Source organism: Leucopleurus acutus (assembly GCF_964270905.1).
Source record: "Leucopleurus acutus genome assembly, chromosome: 1".
NCBI lineage: Eukaryota > Metazoa > Chordata > Mammalia > Artiodactyla > Delphinidae > Leucopleurus > Leucopleurus acutus.
Window position 1 is genome coordinate 84,539,203 of NC_139142.1, and position 21,769 is coordinate 84,560,971.

A 21,769-nucleotide genomic window follows, 5' to 3' on the forward strand; every position below is an offset into this window, starting at 1 on the left:
GATTTTCTTAATGTACTCAGTGTAGGATATCATAGTACCATAATTAAGGAAGGTTTTCTCTTTATCCTAACTAACACTAAGAATGGAAGAGAGTGCAATTGTTTAACCATTTTTCCACTTGTTATTCTGTCTTCTTAATTTAAGAGATAAAAATGATGAGATTGGGTTGAGATGGAGGGTGGTATTCAGGTCCTTTGAAAAACTACTGGGTGATTAGTTTGAGTTTGGTTTGATTTGGGGGAGCATATGATACATGTTTGCAGGGCCATAATTATTTTGAATGTATCACAATTTTTATTTTTTCATTGGACATCCTAAAACATTTTTGAGATGTAAGAATTTTCACAATAGCTATTTACACAGTCCATTGTTTTGTACCATTATTGTTACATGCAAATTATTTTTAGTGTATTGGTGTATTTAAACTTAGTATTAATTTTATTTCTATCTGGTTGTATCTTTGATTTTCCCACACTGTACTAATGTACATGTTTTTAACTTTAGAAAGACACTGATTTTGTAGAAGAGTTTGGGGGTACTTTCATACCCCATGATATGGTACCACTGTTACTATGATAAAGGTAAACAGTGTCAAGAAAATAAAGGCAGTTAGAAACATCAAGGTTGGGGGGGACACACATACACAAAACCAAGAAACTGTAAAAGACAGGAAATGTAATTATTACTCATTGGTATGATTAATATTCATATTGTCATAATAGGTTGGTTACTGTTGATGATTTTTTAAAACTTTTATAATCCATGAATAAAGTATGTAAGACTTAATTTTCAGTCTTGAAAAATGAGTAAGTACAAATGACAAGTTGGGAGGTAAAAGAGGGAAGAAGAAATGAAGGGAAGGATATGAGTACTGATATCCTCATTTTACAAAGAGACACTATTGATGAAATGAGAAACGGAGATAGAATTATCTTCAAGTTGCAAAGGGATCAATAGAGAACTAAAATTAATGATATATCTGTATTAGGAAGATGGATGGTGAGATGCAAGAGAGTGGTGAGCTAAATCCTTTTCTGCATAGCAGGAAGTAAATAGGTTGTATTGAAAAATGAAAAGAATAAGCGTATGTTACTATTTTTAACTTAGGATATATATAGACTTAAGAACCAGAAAAGGCCACTAAAATAATCAAAAAGTGGTTGTTTCTGAGGATCCAGTTGTAGGTGCAAGATACAGTTGCTTTTCATTATAAGATCTTTACATATTTATATTTTAAATCCTGTATGCATCTTTTACTTCTTTATAGTAAATAACTTTAAAAATGGAAGTAGAATAAATAAGAGAGAAAGGAAGCCTAAGGCATCCTGAGGTCAAGAAAGACATTCCTAAAAAATGCAAGTCTGAGTTTTAAATGTTAAGTTATGAAGGGGGGGTGGGAGGGGTTAGGTGCAGGCAACAGCCTGTGTAATGGCATGGAGATGTGGGATTGTAGTGTGTTTAGGAAACTTCTAGCACTTTGGAATGGTTGGAGAGAACAGTGATTTAGGAAGAGAGGCAGTTGACCCTTTCCCATAAATTTTAAAGGGTCTTACAGTGTTTACGAAAAAAAATTTTCAACTCGTTTTTCACTAATCGAGATTTTGTTGAAGTTTTCCATATAATTTGTGTCATAAAAACAAGTTTTAATAATAAATTATACAGATGAGCTTTTTTATAGATCCCCTCTCTCAAATTCTCCCTCATTTGAGAACTACTGTAATTTGAGCTGAGAAGTGATATCACATTCGCATGTATTAGAATTTACACTGTTGATTTGGAGTAAGGATAGACTGGTAGTAAGTTGACCAATTGAGAGGCTGTTATGATACTCCAGGCAGAAGATGGTGGGTGTCTGATATAGAGCAGTGCCATTTGGGGTGCAGGAAGAGGGCAGGTACATGTGAAAGATACTTAGGTGGCGATCTTTTGTTTGGGCAGGCTACACCAGTTCCTCTAAAACTAAAACCTGATTACTGGAGTGAAAAACTACAGAAAGAAGCAGAGGCTTTTGCTTATTATCGCCGGACACACACTGCCAATGAGCGGCGCCGCCGTGGTGAAATGAGGGATCTCTTTGAGAAATTGAAGATCACGTTGGGGTTACTTCATTCTTCCAAGGTTTCCAAAAGTCTCATTCTTACTAGGGTAAGTGTTATGTGTAAATGACAGACAAGTAAGAGCTTGACTGAAAGAATCTTCTAGAGATATTTATGAGAAAGAGAATGAAGAAGATTGAAATAGAGCTTGTGTTTAACATTTGAAGGTGGACTAATGAATGCCCAATAAATCCCTTAGGAAGAAAAGTCCTTATGTTGAGTCAGAGTAGCTTTTCATTGAAAGTCAGATTCTTAACCAGCAGAGTCATTATCCTTCCTTCAAAAAAAGTTAGAAACTCTGGTAAACTCTGTTTACTATGACTTCTTTACACTGGTGTTTTCCGTAGTACTTAGAAAAGTTTATCACGGTGAAAGGCACAACACGACTGCTATTTTGACATACTTCTTAACAGTTGACAGTCACTTTAAAGGAAACTCTAGTATTCAAGCTAGCAGAAGTTTTAATTTTGCATGTAGAATATCTGAGGTAATTTTGTTTAAATTGTTTATAAGTAGAAGTTGGAAGAGTAAAAGGCAAGCAGTCATATCCCTCTAGAACAAGGTTATTTCAACCAGATTTTGCTTAGATTAGGAGTTGATTTTTTTTTTTTGCCGTACGCGCAGGCCTCTCACTGTTATGGCCTCTCCCGTTGTGGAGCAAAGGCTCCGGACGTGCAGGCTCAGCGGCCATGGCTCACAGGCCCAGCCGCTCTGTGGCATGTGGGATCTTCCTGGACTGGGGCACAAACCCGTGTCCCCTGCATCGGCAGGCAGACTGTCAACCACTGCGCCACCAGGGAAGCCCCTAGGAGTTGATTTTAAAGTTGATTATTAAGATCTAAGCAGAGTAAAATGTTTGTTTCTCCTTGCAGTAGTAGAAATACCTGTTAACCACTCAGTGGTGCTCTTTGTAAATAATCACTTTCCCTAGAAGTATAAGACAGAAAAATCGCCTAAAGTTTAACAAAAAATAAATTCTGAAACATTAAAAATTGTTTTTGGGGTTTTTTTTAATTTACTTCTATACTTTATTATTTTTAAAATTTTTATTGGAGTTTAGTTGATTTACAATGTTGTGTTAGTTTCAGGTGTACAGCAAAGTGGATCTGTTACACAGATACATATATCCACTCTTTTTTAGATTCTTTTCCCATAGAGGCCATTACAGAGTATTGAGTAGAGTTCCCTGTGCTATATATAGTATGTCCTTATTAGTTATCTATTTTATATATAGTAGTATGTTTATGTCAATCCCAGTCTCGCAGTTTATCCCTCCTTCTTTTTCTCCCCGGTAATCATAAGTTTGTAAAACATTAACAATTGTTTTAAATGGCATTATAAAGTTCTCTAAAATATTAGATAAAAATTTTTTTATTTAAGAAATTATGTAGCCCCCACCTGTTTTTCGGAAAAAGCAAACTGATGGACGTGATATTACTATTTCTTGTCGTAGGCATTCAGCGAAATTCAAGGACTAACAGATCAGGCAGACAAGTTGATAGGACAGAAAAATCTTCTGACTCGCAAACGGAATATTTTGATACGGAAAGTATCATCTCTTTCAGGTGAGATAAGTGAATGATCTCTGATAAAGAGTATAAATATAGCTTTAGTGAGGAAAATCCTTAGTAGATCTTTCAGATACTACTTAGTTTCAGGCTTGGTTCCCAGAGTTAACATCAGAATTATCGTTTGACTGGGTGGGACATTTCTTCTGGATTATAATTACTCTTGCCTTCCATAGTTTAGGGGAATATAATTAAATCAACTGGATTTCAGTTGACTCTATTTCTCATTATTACGTGGGGTCTTATAGAGAGTAACAGTTTATTCCCTATCAACCTATAGGTAAGACAGAAGAAGTGGTCCTGAAGAAGCTAGAGTATATTTATGCAAAACAACAAGCATTAGAGGCACAAAAAAGAAAAAAGAAGATGGGATCAGATGAGTTTGATGTGTCTCCCAGAACTAGCAAACAGCAGGAAGGATCTTCTGCATCATCTGTAGATCTCGGACAGATGTTTATAAATAACAGGAAGGGGAAACCTTTGATTCTTTCCAGAAAAAAAGACCAGGCCACAGGTAGGAGAGACATTCTTTGCTTTCTTTAATGTAGATGAACATTAGTTTAGTTTAGTTTAGAGAACTGAATGTCTTCTCTTGGCCATAATTTTAGTTTTAATTAAATGAAAGATGGGTTGTATTAAAAGTAGAATATTAACAACATTAGATTTCAGTTTATAGCTTTACACACTCAAGCAAATCCTAGTAAGTTATCAGTCATGGTAACATAGAAGACCTACTTCCGATAGCAGTCTTCAGACAAGTATTTTTCTTCTAATGTTTCAGTATTTTTTTTAAGCTGCCATCTTTTCAGACTTTATAAATGAACTCTTGATTTCCCTGCAGTTCTGCTCATGAGTTGAGGAAGTTTGGATCTAGATGAGACAAATAAATTGGAAATTTTTTTTAAAGTTTATTTTTGTTAATCAGGCTCTACTTTTCATCAGATTGCAGTCTGTCAATGAATTGCTATTAAGGAACAAAGTAAATTGGTTTTGATTTTTTTATTCTCTCCTATCTTGATTTTGGAAGTGAGGCTATATTGATTTTATATTACTTGTTTATATCCTTTGAGAATGGTATATCCTTTTTTACTCTTTGGATAGCACAGTGTATGAACCAAGGAAATCTGGTTTATTATATCAACTAAGAAAGTAGTGATAGATACTAAAATATGAGTTAGTTTTAACGTTGCACATTTAAATGATGTTATTGCTAAGAAAGAATTTTAATGATCGTTTAGTCCAGTCACCTCATTTTACAGGTGGAAAAACTAAGGTCTAAAAACTTGAAGTAATTTTTTAGCGGTATATAGGAAAGCATACCTAGGGATAAAATTGTGTGTGCCTTCATCCTGATCCACCATCAAGACCATCAGAAGCATTCCATTGAAAAAGTGGTTCCATGGCTCTGTTCCTCAACACTAAGAAATTCTGTCCCTTAAGAGAATCACTGGACAGGTACTGAAAAATGGTTCAAAAAGTAAATTGCAAGTTGAGGTTCCCTAACTAAATTTGAATTTTATTTCTTGCTTTTTAAGACAAGGTGTGGTTTTTAGAGATGTCTCCTACACTCTTAGGGTATTCACTAGCATTAATTGAAGATCTTTTATCCTTAACTAATTTCTGCTCTTCCTTACAGAAAATACCTCACCCTCTAACACTCCACACACCTCTGCCAACATTGTGATGACTCCACAAGGGCAGTTGCTCACTTTAAAAGGTCCCTTATTCTCAGGACCAGTGGTTACTGTTTCTCCTGCTCTCCTAGAAGCAGATCTGAAACCTCAAGTTGCCAGTAGTGCTGTGGCTCAGTCAGGTATGTCATAAGTGTTGTCTTTCATGGGTAGTGAAAAAGAGTTATCCCTGGTATCTCAAAGTGACAGAGAAAGCCTTTGAATGTGTTCTGTAATGATAAAGAGCTATTGTATTCGAGTTTGCCTTTGTAAGAGAAGATTGTCTTTTTAGAACATGTTTTGCCCTATCTGTGGTATTGAATGGTCTTTTTTTACCTGGGAATGGGAACTATTTTGCGATCTCTTCTAATTTCTGAGTAGGAAAAGAATTGAAAAGATGTGAAAGTAAAAGGAGGTTGAGGAGTCATTGTTTTAGTTTTTGGTGTTAATAAATATTTATCAATTTTGTGTTGTACTCAGAGATGGTACACTCCTACATTACCAGCCTGATACAGTTTCAGCACCCTCCCTTTTGGGGATAAGGAGTTGAGAGGTGAAAAGGAAAGTTCACTTTGACGAAATTTTAGGTTTTAGGAACCTGAATTTCTATTAAGGTAAAAGAGTATCCTTACCAGTACTAATACTGCTAAACCCAGTCTGGAGGAGTCATCCTTTCTTACAGTGCTGCCTCTAGGGCTTCATCTTTCCCTCAGAGTAGCAGTTAATTGGACGAACAGAATCAAGGTGCATGTCTGCCTCAGGATAAAAAAATAAACTTGGGGAGCATTTCTATAAAATAATTAAATAGAACTTTTATTAATGATGGAATATCAAAGTGTCTTTTGGTTAGATTTTACCTATTTTCTTGTTAGGCTAAGTCCGTAATTTGAAAAACTGGTATTTCCTTTCATCTTCTTGATAAAAGTAGACTGGTGAAATTTTAACTACAACTCCCATGAGATGGTCATTGGGTATGAATGAGAGTACTTACCACTGTAGATATAAATGAGTTTTTTTTTTCCCCCCAGAAAACGACGACTTATTTATGATGCCAAGAATTGTTAATGTGACATCATTGGCCACGGAGGGAGGTTTGGTAGATATGGGTGGCAGCAAATACCCTCATGAAGTTCCTGATGGCAAGCCGCCTGACCACCTGAAACACACTGTCAGGAATGAAGATAACTCCTGTGAAGATTTGGGTAGAATCTCTTCCAGAGGCAACCACAGAGATGTCAGAATGGCACTGGGTACAACACAGGTTTATCTGTCAAATAAAGATTCTGGTTTTCCACAAATAGTTGATGTTTCCAGTATGCAAGAAGCACAGGAGTTCTTACCCAAAAAGATTTCCAGTGATATGAGAGGAATTCAGCATAAATGGAAAGAGAGTGAATCAAGACGGGAGAGACTGAAGACAAAGGAGTCTCCATTTCATAAATTAAAGATGAAAGATCTCAAAGACTCAAGCATAGAGATGGAATTGAGAAAGGTAGCATCAGCTATAGAGGAAGCAGCACTGGATCCCAGCGAACTGCTAACTAATATGGAAGATGAGGATGATACTGATGAGACACTGACATCTCTGCTCAATGAGATTGCCTTTCTTAATCAGCAGTTAAATGATGACTCTGTTAACCTGGCTGAACTGCCCAGCTCTATGGATACAGAGTTCCCAGGGGATGCTCGACAGGCTTTTATCAGTAAGCTTCCTCCTGGGAACAGAGCAGCTTTCCAGGTTGGCCACTTGGGAACTGGTTTGAAAGAATTGCCTGATGTTCAAGGGGAAAGTGACTCTGTCAGCCCGCTCCTCTTGCACTTGGAAGATGATGACTTTTCTGAGAATGAAAAACAACTTGTAGAACCAGCCTCTGAGCCAGATGTCCTTAAGATTGTTATTGACTCTGAGATAAAGGATTCCGTTGTTTCCCACAGGAAAGCTGGTGATGAAGGGAAGAGTACTTCTGGCATCCCTGCAGAGCCTGAAAGTGTGTCTTCACCCCCCATCCTACACATGAAGGCTGGCCTAGAAAACAGCAGCACAGATACTTTGTGGAGGCCGATGCCAAAATTGGCACCTCTAGGTTTAAAAGTAGCTAATCCTTCCAGTGATGCAGATGGTCAGAGTCTCAAGGTGATGCCTTGTTTGGCACCTGTAGCTGCCAAAGCTGGGTCAGTTGGACACAAAATGAACTTAACAGGGAATGACCAGGAATGCCGGGACAGCAAGATGATGCCTACATTGGCACCTGTTGTGGCCAAACTGGGCAACTCTGGGGCCTCACCAAGTTCTGCAGGGAAATGAACTTATTTGTCCTCAGGCAGAAGCCAGGCTGTGAGGGGAAACCTCCTTTCTCTGCAGGCACCTGTTTGTGTCATGGAACTGTGATCCTTGACTTTGATGCAGTGGATAATGGAGAGAAAGGGGGTAGGGTGCTGACCTCGGTATAAGAAATTACTACTATGAAATTCTGATCATGTTAAAATGTGTTACCTCACTTGTGGTGCTGGGTCTCCTCATCCTCTCTAAGAAGATGCGATCCATTACTGAACACGAGGTGCCCCTCTTACCGAAGGAATTCATAACAAGACTGTAGGTCCATAGTGGTTCCTAGTTCTTCCCTCCCAGAGTAAAAGCTGCTTGAGACTTTGGAGTTGCTATGAACTGAACCTTAGTTGATAGCTGTTGTTTAAGTTGTTTAAATCTGAAGTCCAAGGAATGTGATGCACTTGTGCAGAGGGATCCAGAAGAGATAGTTTTTAGTTGGTGTTTCAAGAGTAGGGGGAGAGAGGATGGGTACCATGGAATACCAAAGTGAAGGACTTAGTGTCATTCAACAAAATTTTCTCTTCTTTTGTATCCCAAGTAGCTTCCATTCCCTCACCTTTTCAATCAGAATTATAAATCCAAGCCTTCTGGTAAAGTAGGAATGCTTTAAAACAAAAACAAAAACTCTTTATTACTAAGGTAATCATTTTGAGATGTTAAAATTACTAGTTCTCCCTTATTGTCTTTGGGTGTTGAGAAGACCATTTCATAGTACCAAGGATTTCTACCTGGATTACATATTTTGGAGGTAGGCATAGAGGGAGTCCACCCCCTTTCACAAATCACATCACTCAAGAGATAGCTAAAATGAAAAGCATTCCCTCTGCATACCAGAGACAGTGGCCAAAATAAAAATCTGTGAGGCTGGATGTTCCCCAAATCAAGCCAGCCTCCTGGTGCTTGAAGGTTTCATTCACTATTACCTGCACAGGATGTAAAGAAAAGAAAAGTCACAGTAGGCATTCTTTACCAGGGAAATAAGGCAGTATTTGAATCACAAGATATATTTTTTATTATCTGCTACCATGGATTCAGTGATCTGTAGAGCTTTTTCACTCATTAGCTGTCAGGGTATGAAGGACTGACAGCCTGTAAAGTTAAAGATATTTATATTTTTGTATAGTTGTTTTCATAGATTTCTCAAAGGCTGAAGTTTTCAACCTAGGAGATGAGATTTGTATTGAGTATAGAAATGATGTTTCCTATCTAGTTTGTAAATAATCATGGTGCACTTGAGGGGTCTCTTGGAAACTCCTGGGGGCAAGAATCACTATTCTGAAAATGTATAGACTGGGATTTAGCTGCTGCATTTTGCCTTTCTTAAATAATTATATTTTGGAATGTAACCCCTGTTCTGTCTTCATTGACAGGATTTGCTTGTGTTGTGAAACACTAACACAAGAGCTTCCAGTGCCTGGGCTGTGCCTAGGTGATGCTGTTTCTTCTACATCCCCTGCCTTCTTTATCCCAAATCCCACTCAGCATATCTTCAAAACTAGGTTGTGAAACCAACTTTGGAATGGTCCTAGCCAGTGAATTATTACCTCCGTGGTTGGTTCCCTTTCTAGTAACTCTGGTAATAAACAGATTGAAAAGGGTGGGAAATTTTCTTCTGCAAATTGCAGTGGGAACAAATTCTTTGTTGGTTTTGTGTTACTTGCCTTTCTAGACCTCCTCATCAGCATTCAACCTTCCCACCTCTAAAGGTTACTGAAGAAGCTTGAAGTAGGTAATGAGCACCCCTCAGCTTCTCATTATCCCTCCCACTTCTCTTTACCCAGGAGATTTCATTCAATGCCTTAGCCAAGGAGTCCAGCACCTGTCTTCCCTGCTAATAATTGTCCTTGGAGATGCTAGTAGTTTAATCCAGGTATAGCAGTTTCCCATTATTTCTTTGCTTGTCTTGTCCTTGCATTTCCTCCTGACTTCCCAAGGCTCTTGTAGCTTCTGAGGGTCAGCCAAGGAGCAGGCAAGTGAGCGAGTAATCCTCAGGAAAAGAAGGACCATTCTGCTTCTGAACACTGTTCTTTTTTTTTAAGAAGAAAATAGACAAGTAATATTCATTACTTGATGGGAAGATATTTAACTCTGTTTATGAGAGATGTACAAAGATAGAAATGAGAGATGATCCCAGCTGTTCAAGGAAGGCTGCAGATATCATTACAAAACCCCCAAGATAATGGTGTTTTCAAGACCTTCTTGGAACTAGAAAGTTGTTAGGGCTAATTTTAGGAGGGCTCAATCTTCAGAACAATCCTGCAGTCTTGATAGAAATCTAAAATCTCCAAAAACTCCTACCTTTTAACCTTACCCCAGGAGAAACTGATCTATGAAAATTACATGTGTGGTTATGAAAGATGTAGTTGAGTGAGGAGTTGAGGAATCGGGAGGATAGTGAGCTCTCACCCTAACTTTATAAGAAGCATGATCTCAGTAGGCCAATAATTTGCCTTTTTATACATCTGTAAATAAATGGAATGTTTTTAAGAATATAATTATGTCAGATTTAGCTTTTTCTTTTATATATTAAATATATATATCTTTCTTTTTCTGCTTTTGAAAAATGACTATTTTTTTAGAAACCTAAGAACAGAAGAAATTTGGCAAGTGGAAGGAAGAATGTATAAACTTGAAATAAATCAGTTACAATAATTAAAGCAGGACGTGGTGTTGGGAGGTTTGTGCTGAGTTGGAGTAGAGAATTCTAATGCCCTGAGACATATTTGGGAGAAGTGCCACTGAAGGAGATAATAATAGGTATTCCTTACTGTTTTCAAAGTTTCGGACATGCCATTTGGAGGAGGTTTTTGGTGTTCTAATCTTTGCAGCGTGTTTTAAATGGAGACTTCGAAATTTTGTACAACTTGATGACAAGTATTTGGCTTAAGGAGTCATTCTACAGTGAAGAATGGCTAGCCTCATAGTACCAGTGTGTTCAGGGTGTAACATACCTGTTCCCCTGGTGAATAACAGGACACAAACATAGTCTTAGTGGCTAAGGACAATAGATATTCTTAAAGCAAGCTATATGTTAACTAGTATTACAGTTTACAAAAATTTTTTATTAAAGGAGTCCTTTTAGACATTGAACTACTCTAGAGTCACTAACGGATCAAGTCCAGTTATATAAACTTCATACAAATTACTGTGTGTAATTTTTTTCCCCAGAATTATGGTGAAATACTTAACAGGCCTTTCTGTAACAAGTTGAAAAATGTTTGAACATGGAAGTAAGGCAGACAATCCATATATTATTTGGAGCAGGGTTTAGTAGTGTAGTTTTTTCCCCCTAATTATACTAGTTGAGATATTGAAATGGAATGATATCAGGTGAATTGAGAGGTAAATGCACTTTGAAGATGGGTCTGAAAAATGATGACCCTTATTCCTCACTCCCAGGAGATAAAAAAAAAAAAAAAATGCACAGAGGCACAGAGTAGGAACATTTTCGGATACTTTTATAACCAAGAATCAGAATAGATTTCTTGCACAGAATTGTTGATTTTTAAGAAAATGTAAGGGCATCAGTACTTCATGTTATTGTATTATCTCTAATGAAACTTTACATGAACATGAATTGCTGGATGCAGAGAAAAGAGACTTACTGCCATTTGGAGAAAAAAAAATAGCCAAAAATGTGTTTTTGAAATTAAGTTAGAGGGAAATAATTTGATATATACAACTTTTGAACTGAGGCATAATTGTAGTATATTAAATATGACTGAACTGCTCTACAAAGATATGTTAAGTGTTGAGTGATAGTGATGGAGGTATGTATGGAGGGTGAGAAGGCTAAACCATGGGAGGAGTTGGAAATTTTGAGACAAATCTAAACTCTACTAAATTCTATTATTGTAAACTCTGCTGTTAGATTTTGTTAAATAGGAAAGCAGTATTGGAAGCATTGTTTTGAGATCCATCCTGTTTCCAACTGCGAACACTGGTCTCAGCTGTCCCACAGTGCCTTGCATGTAAAGGTGCTCAATAAATATTTGAATTGATGAGCAAATGTTTACTCTAGCCTGTTAGTTTTCTAGGATCTTATAATTGCACTTACTTGTTAAGTCTAGGGTGAATTTAAAAATCTTATCTAATGAGCATCATGAAAACAGACAATGGTATACACCTTTCCTAGACATCTAGAATTTTAGAATCTGACAACCATATATACATATTGAGGACATAGACAAGCAGAATAAAAAGTGAAATAGCACACGAACAGTGAAATATGTATGTAAGGGTCAGCTGCATTTTGGAGGGTGGGGTAGCAATTATTTTATTTGGATAAAAGGGAATAATCCTGTTCACATTGGACCTGGGATTATTTTTTTCTCATCTTACAGTGTATTCCCATATTGGCACTTAAAAGGCTACATGCTATGTATCCTAGATGGTGAAGTTTGGACTAAATTGTGAAGAATTAAAAATACGTGATTTTGATCCTATACTGGAAGTATCCAGATTCTAGACTTAAGAAATCTCTTAATGACACTGTTCTCAGTTGCTTATCACCTAGATCATCTTTGACAATGAAAACAGGAGCTTGTATTGTCTGCAATTTCAGCTTCAGATGGGAGTAATTTGGGGAACATTTTCTCTAAGAGGATAAACCAAGGTAGCTTTGTACAGGATATGACCAATGACATTCTGTAAACCCATTTCCTGGCCATGAGTGGTTATGTAAGTGAGAAAGCTACTAGTGGACACAAAAATTATCTGGAGAGAATTAGGGACAACTCTAGTTGGTGGAGATGGCAGTTGCTAGGGAATGCAGCACACAAGTAAGGACACCAGGTGGCACCCTTTATTAACAGTGTTATATTGGTTCCTTCTCCCCCGCCCCCCCACCTCACACCCAATGGAGGTAAAATCACAGACTAGCAAGGAGTTGAAGGAACCAACCCCCTATTTCTTACTGTAGCTATTACCAGTTGGTCTTCCCAGGAGGTGACTTCGCTGATCTTTGTGTCGACTTGTTAGCTTTACAGTTCTCATTTTTAATACCTGCTACAATACACACAAGAATATACCTGTTTTGCCACTTGGCTGTACAAGACCCACTCACAGCAATGGGTTTAGGAGTCCTTCCCTGTTGCTAACAGGTCATCTCCCCCAGGGGTTCCAAGGATCTGTCTGGGTCAGATGAGAGATGTATCAGTGTACTATTTCTCTGGAGCCCAAGTGTTTTGGCATAGGTTAACCTTTTTGTAAGGTAATTTCTCTAAATAGCAATGAGGCAGAAAGGCTCCTAGAAAATAATCTTAGACTGAAACACGTATGAAATAATATGTAAAGGTATTTCTGTGCACGCTCTGCCATCCCCCACACCCCGCCCATGAGCTAGAAAAACTATACCACGGAATCCAGTGACAGCAAGCTTGGCATTGATCTCGCCAAAGTAACTGTACTACGGAAAAGGTTTCATGAGTAAATTTTGACAGGAACATGGAAAATATCTGGAGCAACAAAGTCCTGGTTAACTCTGGATGAGAACACAATGGAACATTGGAGGCTAAGGAATCCATGAAACAGATCCATAGGCACATTGACCTGACACCCCGCCTCCCTTCCTGCCTAAGCTCCCTCCCCTTTCTTCCATCACGGCCAATCAGGTTGCCTAGTTCAATATACTTCTCGGCGATCGAAAGAGTTACTCAGGAGAGTCATTTCCACGTAGGTCAACGCGCCGGACAGGTGGCGAGCAGAATCTTATATCCGTTTTAAATCCCAGCGCTTGGGAACAGACCTTATGGCTGTACCCAAGTCTTGTAATTCTGAGCTTGGAGTTAGTTTCAGCTCTGGTCCCTCGGGTCTATCAAATGCCTACCGTAGCACCCTGGGGGCGTGGTTACGGTTTTGTTGGGGCTCTGGAAAGTGCACTTATCTGGGGGACCGGGCCTGATAATACCATAAAAGGCTTGGTTTTCTCAGTTCTGAAGCCGTGTTCTGCCGACCTTCCTCTAGCAACCGTACTCGCGACTGCATTGTGCGGAATCCGTGGTTCGCAAGTCCCTTGCCCTCTACTTCCTAGACCCTTTCATTGGCTCCGCCCCTATAAGCAGTACTTGTCCACTCTGGGAACGCCCCCCTGCGTAGAGACCGCTCCCCCTAGCCTCTGCTCCTCCTACCCAGCTCGTAGCTGAGCCCAGGCGGTAGTTCGCGTTTTGAGCCGCTCGTGCCACCATAGCTGTTGCTGCCGCTGCCGCCGCGGAGCTGAAATCGCTGAGCGCGATGCCTGAGGGAGCTGCGAGCCGGGCGGCCCGTGCGGCCCGGGGCTGGTGAGGCTGGCCCCGAGTGGGGGCGCTGGCGAGTAGCAGGGGCTTCTGAGGGAGCGGAAAGTGGAAGGTTTAGGGCTCCTGCGGCTGGCCGAGAGCGAGCTCGGGAGGGTCGTGGGTGGGGGAGGGAGGCTCCCGTGGCAGAACGGGTTGCAGGGCCACAGCGAGCCCCGCCACGCTGAGTGTCCCTGCGGCCGCCAGCGCAGGTGCTGAAGGATCCCGTGGGACTCCTCGGTGGCCTCGGCGGCCTCCTTCTTTGGACACTGCAGATGCCATGAGAACAGTTGGGAATTAACGGGAATCAGACCGGCCACTAGCCCTTCTAGGGCCCATCCCATCCTTTCAGTTGAACGCCTCTGGCAGGTGTGGCCCTGGCGTTTCTTCGCAGCTCAGGCTTTTTAGCCCCCGTTTACAAGAGTCTGTCCTTCAGGCGTTGTAAGAAACAGCACTGGGCTTGAAGGTGGGGATCAGGCGAAGGGAGAGGGCAGTACCTAGAGATAAGAGCTGCAGACACGGCTAGGCGGAAGGTAAGGTGTCTTCTAACATCTCAGGTCAGTGAGAGGGCATACTGGAAGGCCCTGTGGAGTGGGAAAGCAGTGCCGCTGTTGAGACAAGTCCTAAGATTGCGCCAGGAAGTGTCCCGGGGGGCTCCTCATCATGATGGCTGTGGAAGGGTCAACCATTACCAGCCGGATCAAGAACCTTCTGCGATCCCCATCCATCAAATTACGCAGGAGTAAGGCAGGAAACCGGCGAGAGGACCTCAGCTCCAAGGTGAGTCCTAGTATTGGGAGGCACCCCTTTCCTCCCCTACCCTCCTCTGCGCCATGTACATCTTCTACCTTACTCTTTCTTGGGAAGGAGGAGAACTAGCAGCTCACTTTGGCTCTGAAGGACCAAGTGTGCCCATCTCTGCCCCTCAAGAAAGCAATGAGCAAGCAGGGATGAGCATGCTGAGATTCATCTATGGAAAGGGAAGAACATGAGGAAGGCAACCTGGGTTCAGTTGTGGCCTCACTACAAACTAAGTCTGTGCTTGGGGAAGCCAGTTGATATGCTGTGACTCAGTTTTCCTTCTTGGAAGAGGGTAGTGGGACCACATATCCTGTGAAGGGCTAAGCTGCCACTAATGTAGCCGCAAGTGTTAGTGTCACAGCTGGGGTTATGTAAGGCAGAGGTAGCAGAAAGAAATATGCTAAAACACCTAGTCGGAGGAATCGGCTAGGTAAATGCTCTTCCCTGGTGTCAAAACAAATTTACTTATCTATTCAAGAGACCTGAATTAATTTAACTGGAGTTTCTTGGCTTTTTAGGAATGGTAACATGCAAGGGGCCAAATATCTGCCAGCCAAGCAATTCTGGTTTGCTCTTAAACATTGCTTATCTCATTCACTATATCTCACCCTGCTGCAGAAGTTCCTCAGAGACCAAGTCCGTTTCCGTCCCCTCCCATGTCTGGGTGTAGATGTTTATGCTTTTTGAACTTTGTAGAGCCCCGCAAGTTTGGGAATACAAAAGTAGACTAATTTATTTAATTCCTGAGGGAACCTGGGGCCTTGTTGCCACAGGATCAGATTAGGCTTTTGTGTCTTATAAGCAGCCTGTAAACACAGTAGCCTTGTGTAGTGCAGGATTGCTACAGGGAGAGACATTTGAGACAGCAGCATTTTGTTGCCTTGCCTGTATCTCTTCAGAGATGAGTAAACCCAATGAGGAATGATTTAGAATGCTAATGTACAGCATGGCAGAGTTCTGGGAGGACTTAACTCAGATCCCTGTCCCTTAGCAAAACCTTACTTGGATTTGGTCAGAAGGTGAACACCTTTGCTGTATATTTCATTCAACAGGAATCAAAATTGGGCGCAAGGTTCTATGGCTGTGGAGATAGTGACTTGTCCGAGTGCTCTTATTAATCATTATTCATAGTCTCCAGAGGCAGGAGAATGAGCCTGAAACATAGACACTGTCTTAGATTTGGCTCCATTCACTCATTTGTTGTGTTGGATCATTCTTAGTACTGTAAGCTCTCATATTCTTGGCTGGTAACTTGGCAATGACCAGCACCATTAGAGCCATCTTCGTGTCTCTTTGGTCTCTTTTTCTGAACAAGAATGGTATAGGTAATAGAAATGTATGATGGGAGTTTAGTCTTCAGTATTAATGCTTACTGTAACCGGATGGTACGGTTACCATTCTTTAAAATTTACCATGTCGTTCATCATTAATGCATTCTACAAACGTTTATTGTGTGCCTATTATGTGTAGAATCAGCAATGAATAAAACATCATATCCTTGCCATCAAAGAGCTTGTGGCTGTCAGACATGTAAACAAATAATTACAACATGGTGTGGTAAATGCTGTCCTAGAAGTATGTATAAAGGTGTTAATGGCAGCACAGGGGAGGGAAACTAAATCAGCTTAGGGGGATTAGAAAAAACTTCACAGAGGAAGGGATGCTCGAACTATGAGTCCTGAGGCAAGAGAAGAAGAGAAGCTCTCAAGGAAAACAGTGAAAAAAGGAATCCTTGGCATCACCATGAAACATCCCTGCTTCAAATAGGAATTCAGTGCTTCAGACTGCTTTAAATGGCTTTGTTTGTCCTAGAGCTGTGAATGAAGGAAATACTTAGCTAAAGTTGAATGACTCTTGAACAGTCTGACAGAGCAAGAGTGCTGGTGCATATCTTTAGCACCCAAAGTAGTAGCTGCCTTTGTGTGCCTTGGACCTTGCAGATGCCTGACTCCCCACACTCCTTACTGAAGGCTCTACCTGAGATGATTCTAAAAGCCTGCCTTGTGGTAACCAACATTAAGACCTGGTGTACAAGGCTTTGTGAGTTGCTCTAATATGTGGTAGCTGTGGTAACAGTCAGAGAGTTTGTGCTTCATGGATAAATAACTCTGAAACAAAATTTGAAGACCAAAAGACATATGCCTTTTGTGTGGGATGGGGACAAAGAAGGAAGCGACAGAGGGCCTTTCTGCAGCTCTTAACCTCATATGGCCTGCTGCTTTGAATCATAATTGTTCCTGCTGTCTAAAGTAGGCTTTTCACCAAATTCTCCACTTATTTTTAGATCCAACTCTATATTTACTGGAGCCACAGGGCCTTCTCTGACTAGCCCTACTACCTTGGAACCAATCTCTAATTGTTCTTTTATGTATGTCTTCATTTGCTAAGGTCAGAGCCATGTTCTTTATTTCCTTTACATCACACTGTGTAGTACAGTGTAAGGAATGCGCTAAATACTACATGAATGAATGAATGAGAACAGTTTAAAGATGTCAAATATAGTGGGGATAAACTTGAAATTCCATAAGAATAGCAAAAATGATCAGGAGGAGTTTGTGACCTCTTTAGAAGAGAAATCAAAATTAGGAAGAATAAAATGTGAAAAGAAGAAATAGAGATGTAGCCTATTTAGGTGTGAAGGGCATTAGCGAGAAAGGAAAGTAGTGCTCATTAAAGGCTTTTTAATTCAGGAGAGACCTAGTTAAAACTATGGTTAAAATATGGTTAAAAGCCAAAGTGAGAGTCAGTAGAGATGGGGATTTAAGTTATTAGAGAGAGTAGATGACAGCTGAGGTTTGTATTAAACTTTCTCTAAGGGAGGGAAGGAAGTCTCTGCAGTGTAATAGAATTGGAAAAGAGTAATTTGAGGTTTTATGCCAGATCTGCTGGGTCTTGATGAAGTGTAACTCAAAGTTATCAGTTGTAAACACTCTTCAACTTCAAATCCTATGCAATTGTCAGTTCTTTCTCTCATCTCAGTTGAACTGTGTTTTCTTTAAGAAGCAAATGTGTGTGCTCTTGATAGCTAACCCTCCCCCTCTTTTCTTAAGTTTCTGAAAGATTTTTATGTGGAAGGAGCTGGGTTGTTTTTCATTTTAACAAAGGACAGAAATGGACTGAAGCCAAGCAGGCAAGATTTAAATTAGGGATACAAAAGGATTGCCTGTGCTGGAGGGTTGTTAGGTTTTGAAAAAATGAGTGAGGGAGGTTTTGAAATCTTCTTCCTTATTAATAGCCATTAATACAATCCGAGTTATATATTATCCCTTTAGAAACGATGGACAAGGTGACTGCAACTTTCTTCTAGTTCTCAGTTTTTATGAATATAAGTCTAATTCATATCCTCCCCCCCACCATTTCTTCCCCCAGTGTTTCTCCGGCCTGATTGTATGGTAGTGCTTTGAGCCTTTTAGTATGTGGCTGTAAGAAGAATTTGTGTAGGTGAGTTTCATAGAGAAGAAAAAAGTGGCAGTAATCTAATTTCAGCTTTGGATTAGTGTTTGAGCCCAGGTATTAGTATTGAGACTCTTTATTATGCCTATTTGGCAGTGAGGAGTCATATTCAGTTTTTTAAAATATAAATTTATTTATTTACTTATTTAGTTTTGGCTGCGTTGGGTCTTCGTTGCTGCACGCGGGCTTTCTCTAGCTGTGGCGAGCCGGGGCTACTCTTCGGTGCATGGGCTTCTCATCGCGGTGGCTTCTCGTGTTGTGGAGCACGGGCTCTAGGCGTGCAGGCTTCAGTAGTTGTGGCTCGCGGGCTCTAGAGCGCAGGCTCAGTAGTCGTGGCGCGTGGGCTTATTTGCTCTGCCGCATGTGGGATCTTCTCGAACCTGTGTCCCCTGCATTGGCAGGCGGATTCTTAACCACTGTGCCACCAGGGAAATCCTTTTTTCAAAGCATTTATGGATCACTGGCTGGCTCTAGCTTGATGGCGCTCAACTTGGGGGAGAGGTCAGGAGGGCAGTAAGACATCAGAATACCTGTGCAACTTTTTAAAAAATACGCATTCCTGGGCCCCATCCTATCTATGTGGAATCGGAACCTCTGGGGGTAGAGTTTGTTAGTTGTGTATATATAAAGTTCCACCAGAAGCCCACTGCTGGTTTCAGCCCACCCTGAAATCTGTTGGTTTCATACCCAAGTCCTCATTGAGGCTTCTTGAGAATATATAAAGCTAGCCCAGTAAGTATACTCTTCTCCTTGAGTAGTTTGTTTAATCTCCATTGTATCTTCTGGACTGATTGCTCTGTTAAACTGCTGTATCAGGGATAGATCTGAGAGAAGTGCCCTGTTGTAGGGTAAGATGTAAGGAGATGGTCATTGCCTTACTTAGATCAGCAGGAATTTCCCTTGGGGGCAGAAATAGGAAAACTTTATGATAATATCCCTGAGTCCTAGCCAGTTTTTTTGTCACCATTCCACTACCCACTGCCCTTGGGACTCATAGCAACCAAGAGTTTTTAGTGTGTAATACATACTCTCTGGGCTCCCCACTTAGAATGGATGACTGAGAGTAGAGGCCTCTGTGGCCAGCAGCCCTGCCCCTCACCTGTCTTTGTGAGTGAACTTGGGCAAGTTCTTGTTGAGTTTTCTGTCTATGATATAGTCTTCAGTTAAGGCTTGTGAAGTGTCTTGAGCTCCTCAGAACAGATGGTGTACAGGGAAAAGTGTGAGGTGTTCTGGTCTTGTTCCTTTGATCTCCATTTCCTTTTCCTTCCGGTGCCTGCAGCTGCCCTCAGCCTTCAAAGTAAGTCTCACTGGAGAGAGAGGATTCTTCTCTCTGCAGCCCAACACCTCTTGCTTTGCTGTCTAAAATAGCCCAGCCTCTTCAGGCTTTAAGTTGTCTTGCAAAGCCTGCCCTCATCCATTTGGCCTCACTTATTTCAGAGTCTAACAGTACTGCTGCTTTCCAAGTTTCTTTTCCCTCTCTCAGCTTGTAATTTAGGGCAAGTTTCCCCTTTTGGATCTGTTTGAGTCACTGTCTTCTTTCTTGCTAGTATTTTGACTGTCTTTGGGGCCATTGGTATTTCTCTGACTTCACTTCTCTCTTCTGTTTGTTATCTGTATGTTTTCATTTCTTGACTAATGAAAAAACATTCATAGAAATGAGGCTTCAGCCTGACCTCTATAACCTCTCTGTCAACCCCCTGAGTCTCAAGTTGGACTTGTGGCTGTTATCACTGCCTCTTTGTTTGGAAAACAGTCTAGGGCTTGAAATTTGGGACTATGTTTATTCAAACTAAGCTTCTCTGGGAACATGGTCTGTCCCACTGTTGTTCTCAGAGTATCTGTTGGTTTTTACTTCATGTCCAGACTGCCCTGTTGATAGGAAAAAAAGCTACAGTGTTTTCAGTAGGATTTGTTATATTATGAATCACATTCCCACTGCTACAAGCTAAGCCTCTCCTCTGGGCTCTGTTGTTTAATGCAGGACAGGGCCAGGTTTCTGTCAGCTTTCTTTCACATCAGTTCTCAGTAGAGGTGTGGAGTGAGAGCTGCCCATCTGTTTGGAAGTTTACTGAATCAAATCCACATTGTGGATTTTACTTTAACTTCTGTTACCTCTTTTTAAAAAATGGGGGGTAGAAGGAGGGCAAGAAATAAAGTGAGTGTGGCAGACAGATTGGGCAGTGTAGATCTTTAGGGTTGGTATTTTTGGTTGTTCAGATTTTCCAAATCTTGGTTTCCTTCCTCCTAACTGTTGTATCAGCAAGTTCACAGTGCTTCTTAATTGGCCACAGCATTTTCCTCTGGTTTTGAAGGATGCTTACAGAAGAATGAGTTCATATTATGGATATCTCCTCTTAGACTTCTAGGGAGTGAATTCCACCCTCTCTCATTTTATCACAGAGAATGTTTGTAATGCTCTATGTGTTGTTTCCCTAGTCTATAAAACAGTCTCTTTTTAGGTTAGATTTTTAAATTTATACACTTTATTTCCCCCCCTAAACCTGGAATGGAGCTAAAGATACTTTCCCTTCCCTGCCCCTTCATTCATAGTTGAGATTTAAATGTAGTGGGAGATCTTGGAACAACACTTTGTGAGACCACGTGGCTGTTTTATTTTGTTTTTTTCCCCACTTTGTCACATTCTCTTTTGGAGGAATCCTGAGAAGAAATTCCTCAGGTTCTTCTGGGTTTGAACATTGCTTCTCACTTGTGCTGAGCTCACTAAGTTTCTGACTTCCCGTCATACCTCTCCTCTGTCTTTGCTTTCTTTGTTCCTTTAGTGGTGCTTCTGGTCATTTCCCCGTGAGTTCAGCTAACCCATTAAAGGTGCTTGCACTTAAAAACGAAACTTAAAAAAATTGTGAAATATAACGGACATTGAAAAGTTTATGAAATATAATAATATAACCTTGTATTGTGAATAATTATAAAATGATTGCTCACATAACCACCACCCAAGTCAAGAAATAGAACACTGCCAAGTTTCTGAAGGATGTGATGCTAATGGTGTCATTAAGGTGAGATGAGATTTTTGTCTTATGTAATTAAGATGATTTTATTGTTAAAAATTAAAATACTCAAGGACTTGATCTTGACTCTTTGTCCTTTTCAAGTTTCTTCTTCTCTATCCATAATAGATTTGTGCTATTCAACATTTCCAGGTAGTATGCTTATTGGAACCACCCCTTTCCAGCCTTTGTTGTCAGTGCTTCCTGTCTTTATCTTACAATAATAATACTAGAAATAATATTTGTAGTGGTAATAATGACGAACATTTATTGAGTTTTTTGCTGTGTACTGTGCTTAAGCATGTACGTATATTATCTCATTTAAGTTTCACACCACCCTACTATAAGTACTATTACTATCCCCATTTCATAAATAAGGAAACTGATGCTCAGAGAGGTGGTTATATAGCCAGTAGATGACTGAGCTGGGATTCAAATCTTGGCTATCTTAACTCCAAAGCCTGCTCTTAATCTTTATCCTGTACTCCTCCCAGGGAGTCTTCATGTGCAAAACATGACACTGAGCACAGAAGTATGCCCAGTATTGCTATAGCCAAGAGTCACGTCTGCGATCA

At 40.3% G+C, this 21,769-nt stretch overlaps 2 protein-coding genes across 17 annotated transcripts in view; both read left to right on the forward strand.

Annotated features, from left to right (window-relative positions):
* MGA (MAX dimerization protein MGA) overlaps nucleotides 1-11,559 on the forward strand; it is a 159,107-nt gene extending 147,548 nt beyond the window's left edge. For 10 of the 12 annotated variants that reach the window (XM_082846070.1, XM_082846084.1, XM_082846082.1 and 7 more), the window contains 5 exons: nucleotides 1,939-2,145; nucleotides 3,550-3,661; nucleotides 3,945-4,178; nucleotides 5,301-5,477; nucleotides 6,363-11,559. In XM_082846070.1, coding sequence (XP_082702196.1) covers nucleotides 1,939-2,145; nucleotides 3,550-3,661; nucleotides 3,945-4,178; nucleotides 5,301-5,477; nucleotides 6,363-7,639 — 2,007 coding nt within the window. In that variant the 3' untranslated portion in view covers nucleotides 7,640-11,559. Of the gene's footprint in view, nucleotides 1-1,938; nucleotides 2,146-3,549; nucleotides 3,764-3,944; nucleotides 4,778-5,300; nucleotides 5,478-6,362 lie in introns of those variants that run through there. The other 2 variants (XM_082846071.1, XM_082846072.1) reach the window with 2 other exon arrangements.
* Nucleotides 11,560-14,580: 3,021 nt separating this feature from the next.
* The window catches only part of MAPKBP1 (mitogen-activated protein kinase binding protein 1), a gene marked incomplete at both ends in the record, with an annotated part of 48,954 nt that continues 41,765 nt past the window's right edge, over nucleotides 14,581-21,769 (forward strand). For 3 of the 5 annotated variants that reach the window (XM_082853019.1, XM_082853018.1, XM_082853022.1), the window contains one exon: nucleotides 14,599-14,712. In XM_082853019.1, coding sequence (XP_082709145.1) covers nucleotides 14,599-14,712 — 114 coding nt within the window. Of the gene's footprint in view, nucleotides 14,713-21,769 lie in introns of all 5 variants that reach the window. The other 2 variants (XM_082853021.1, XM_082853020.1) reach the window with 2 other exon arrangements.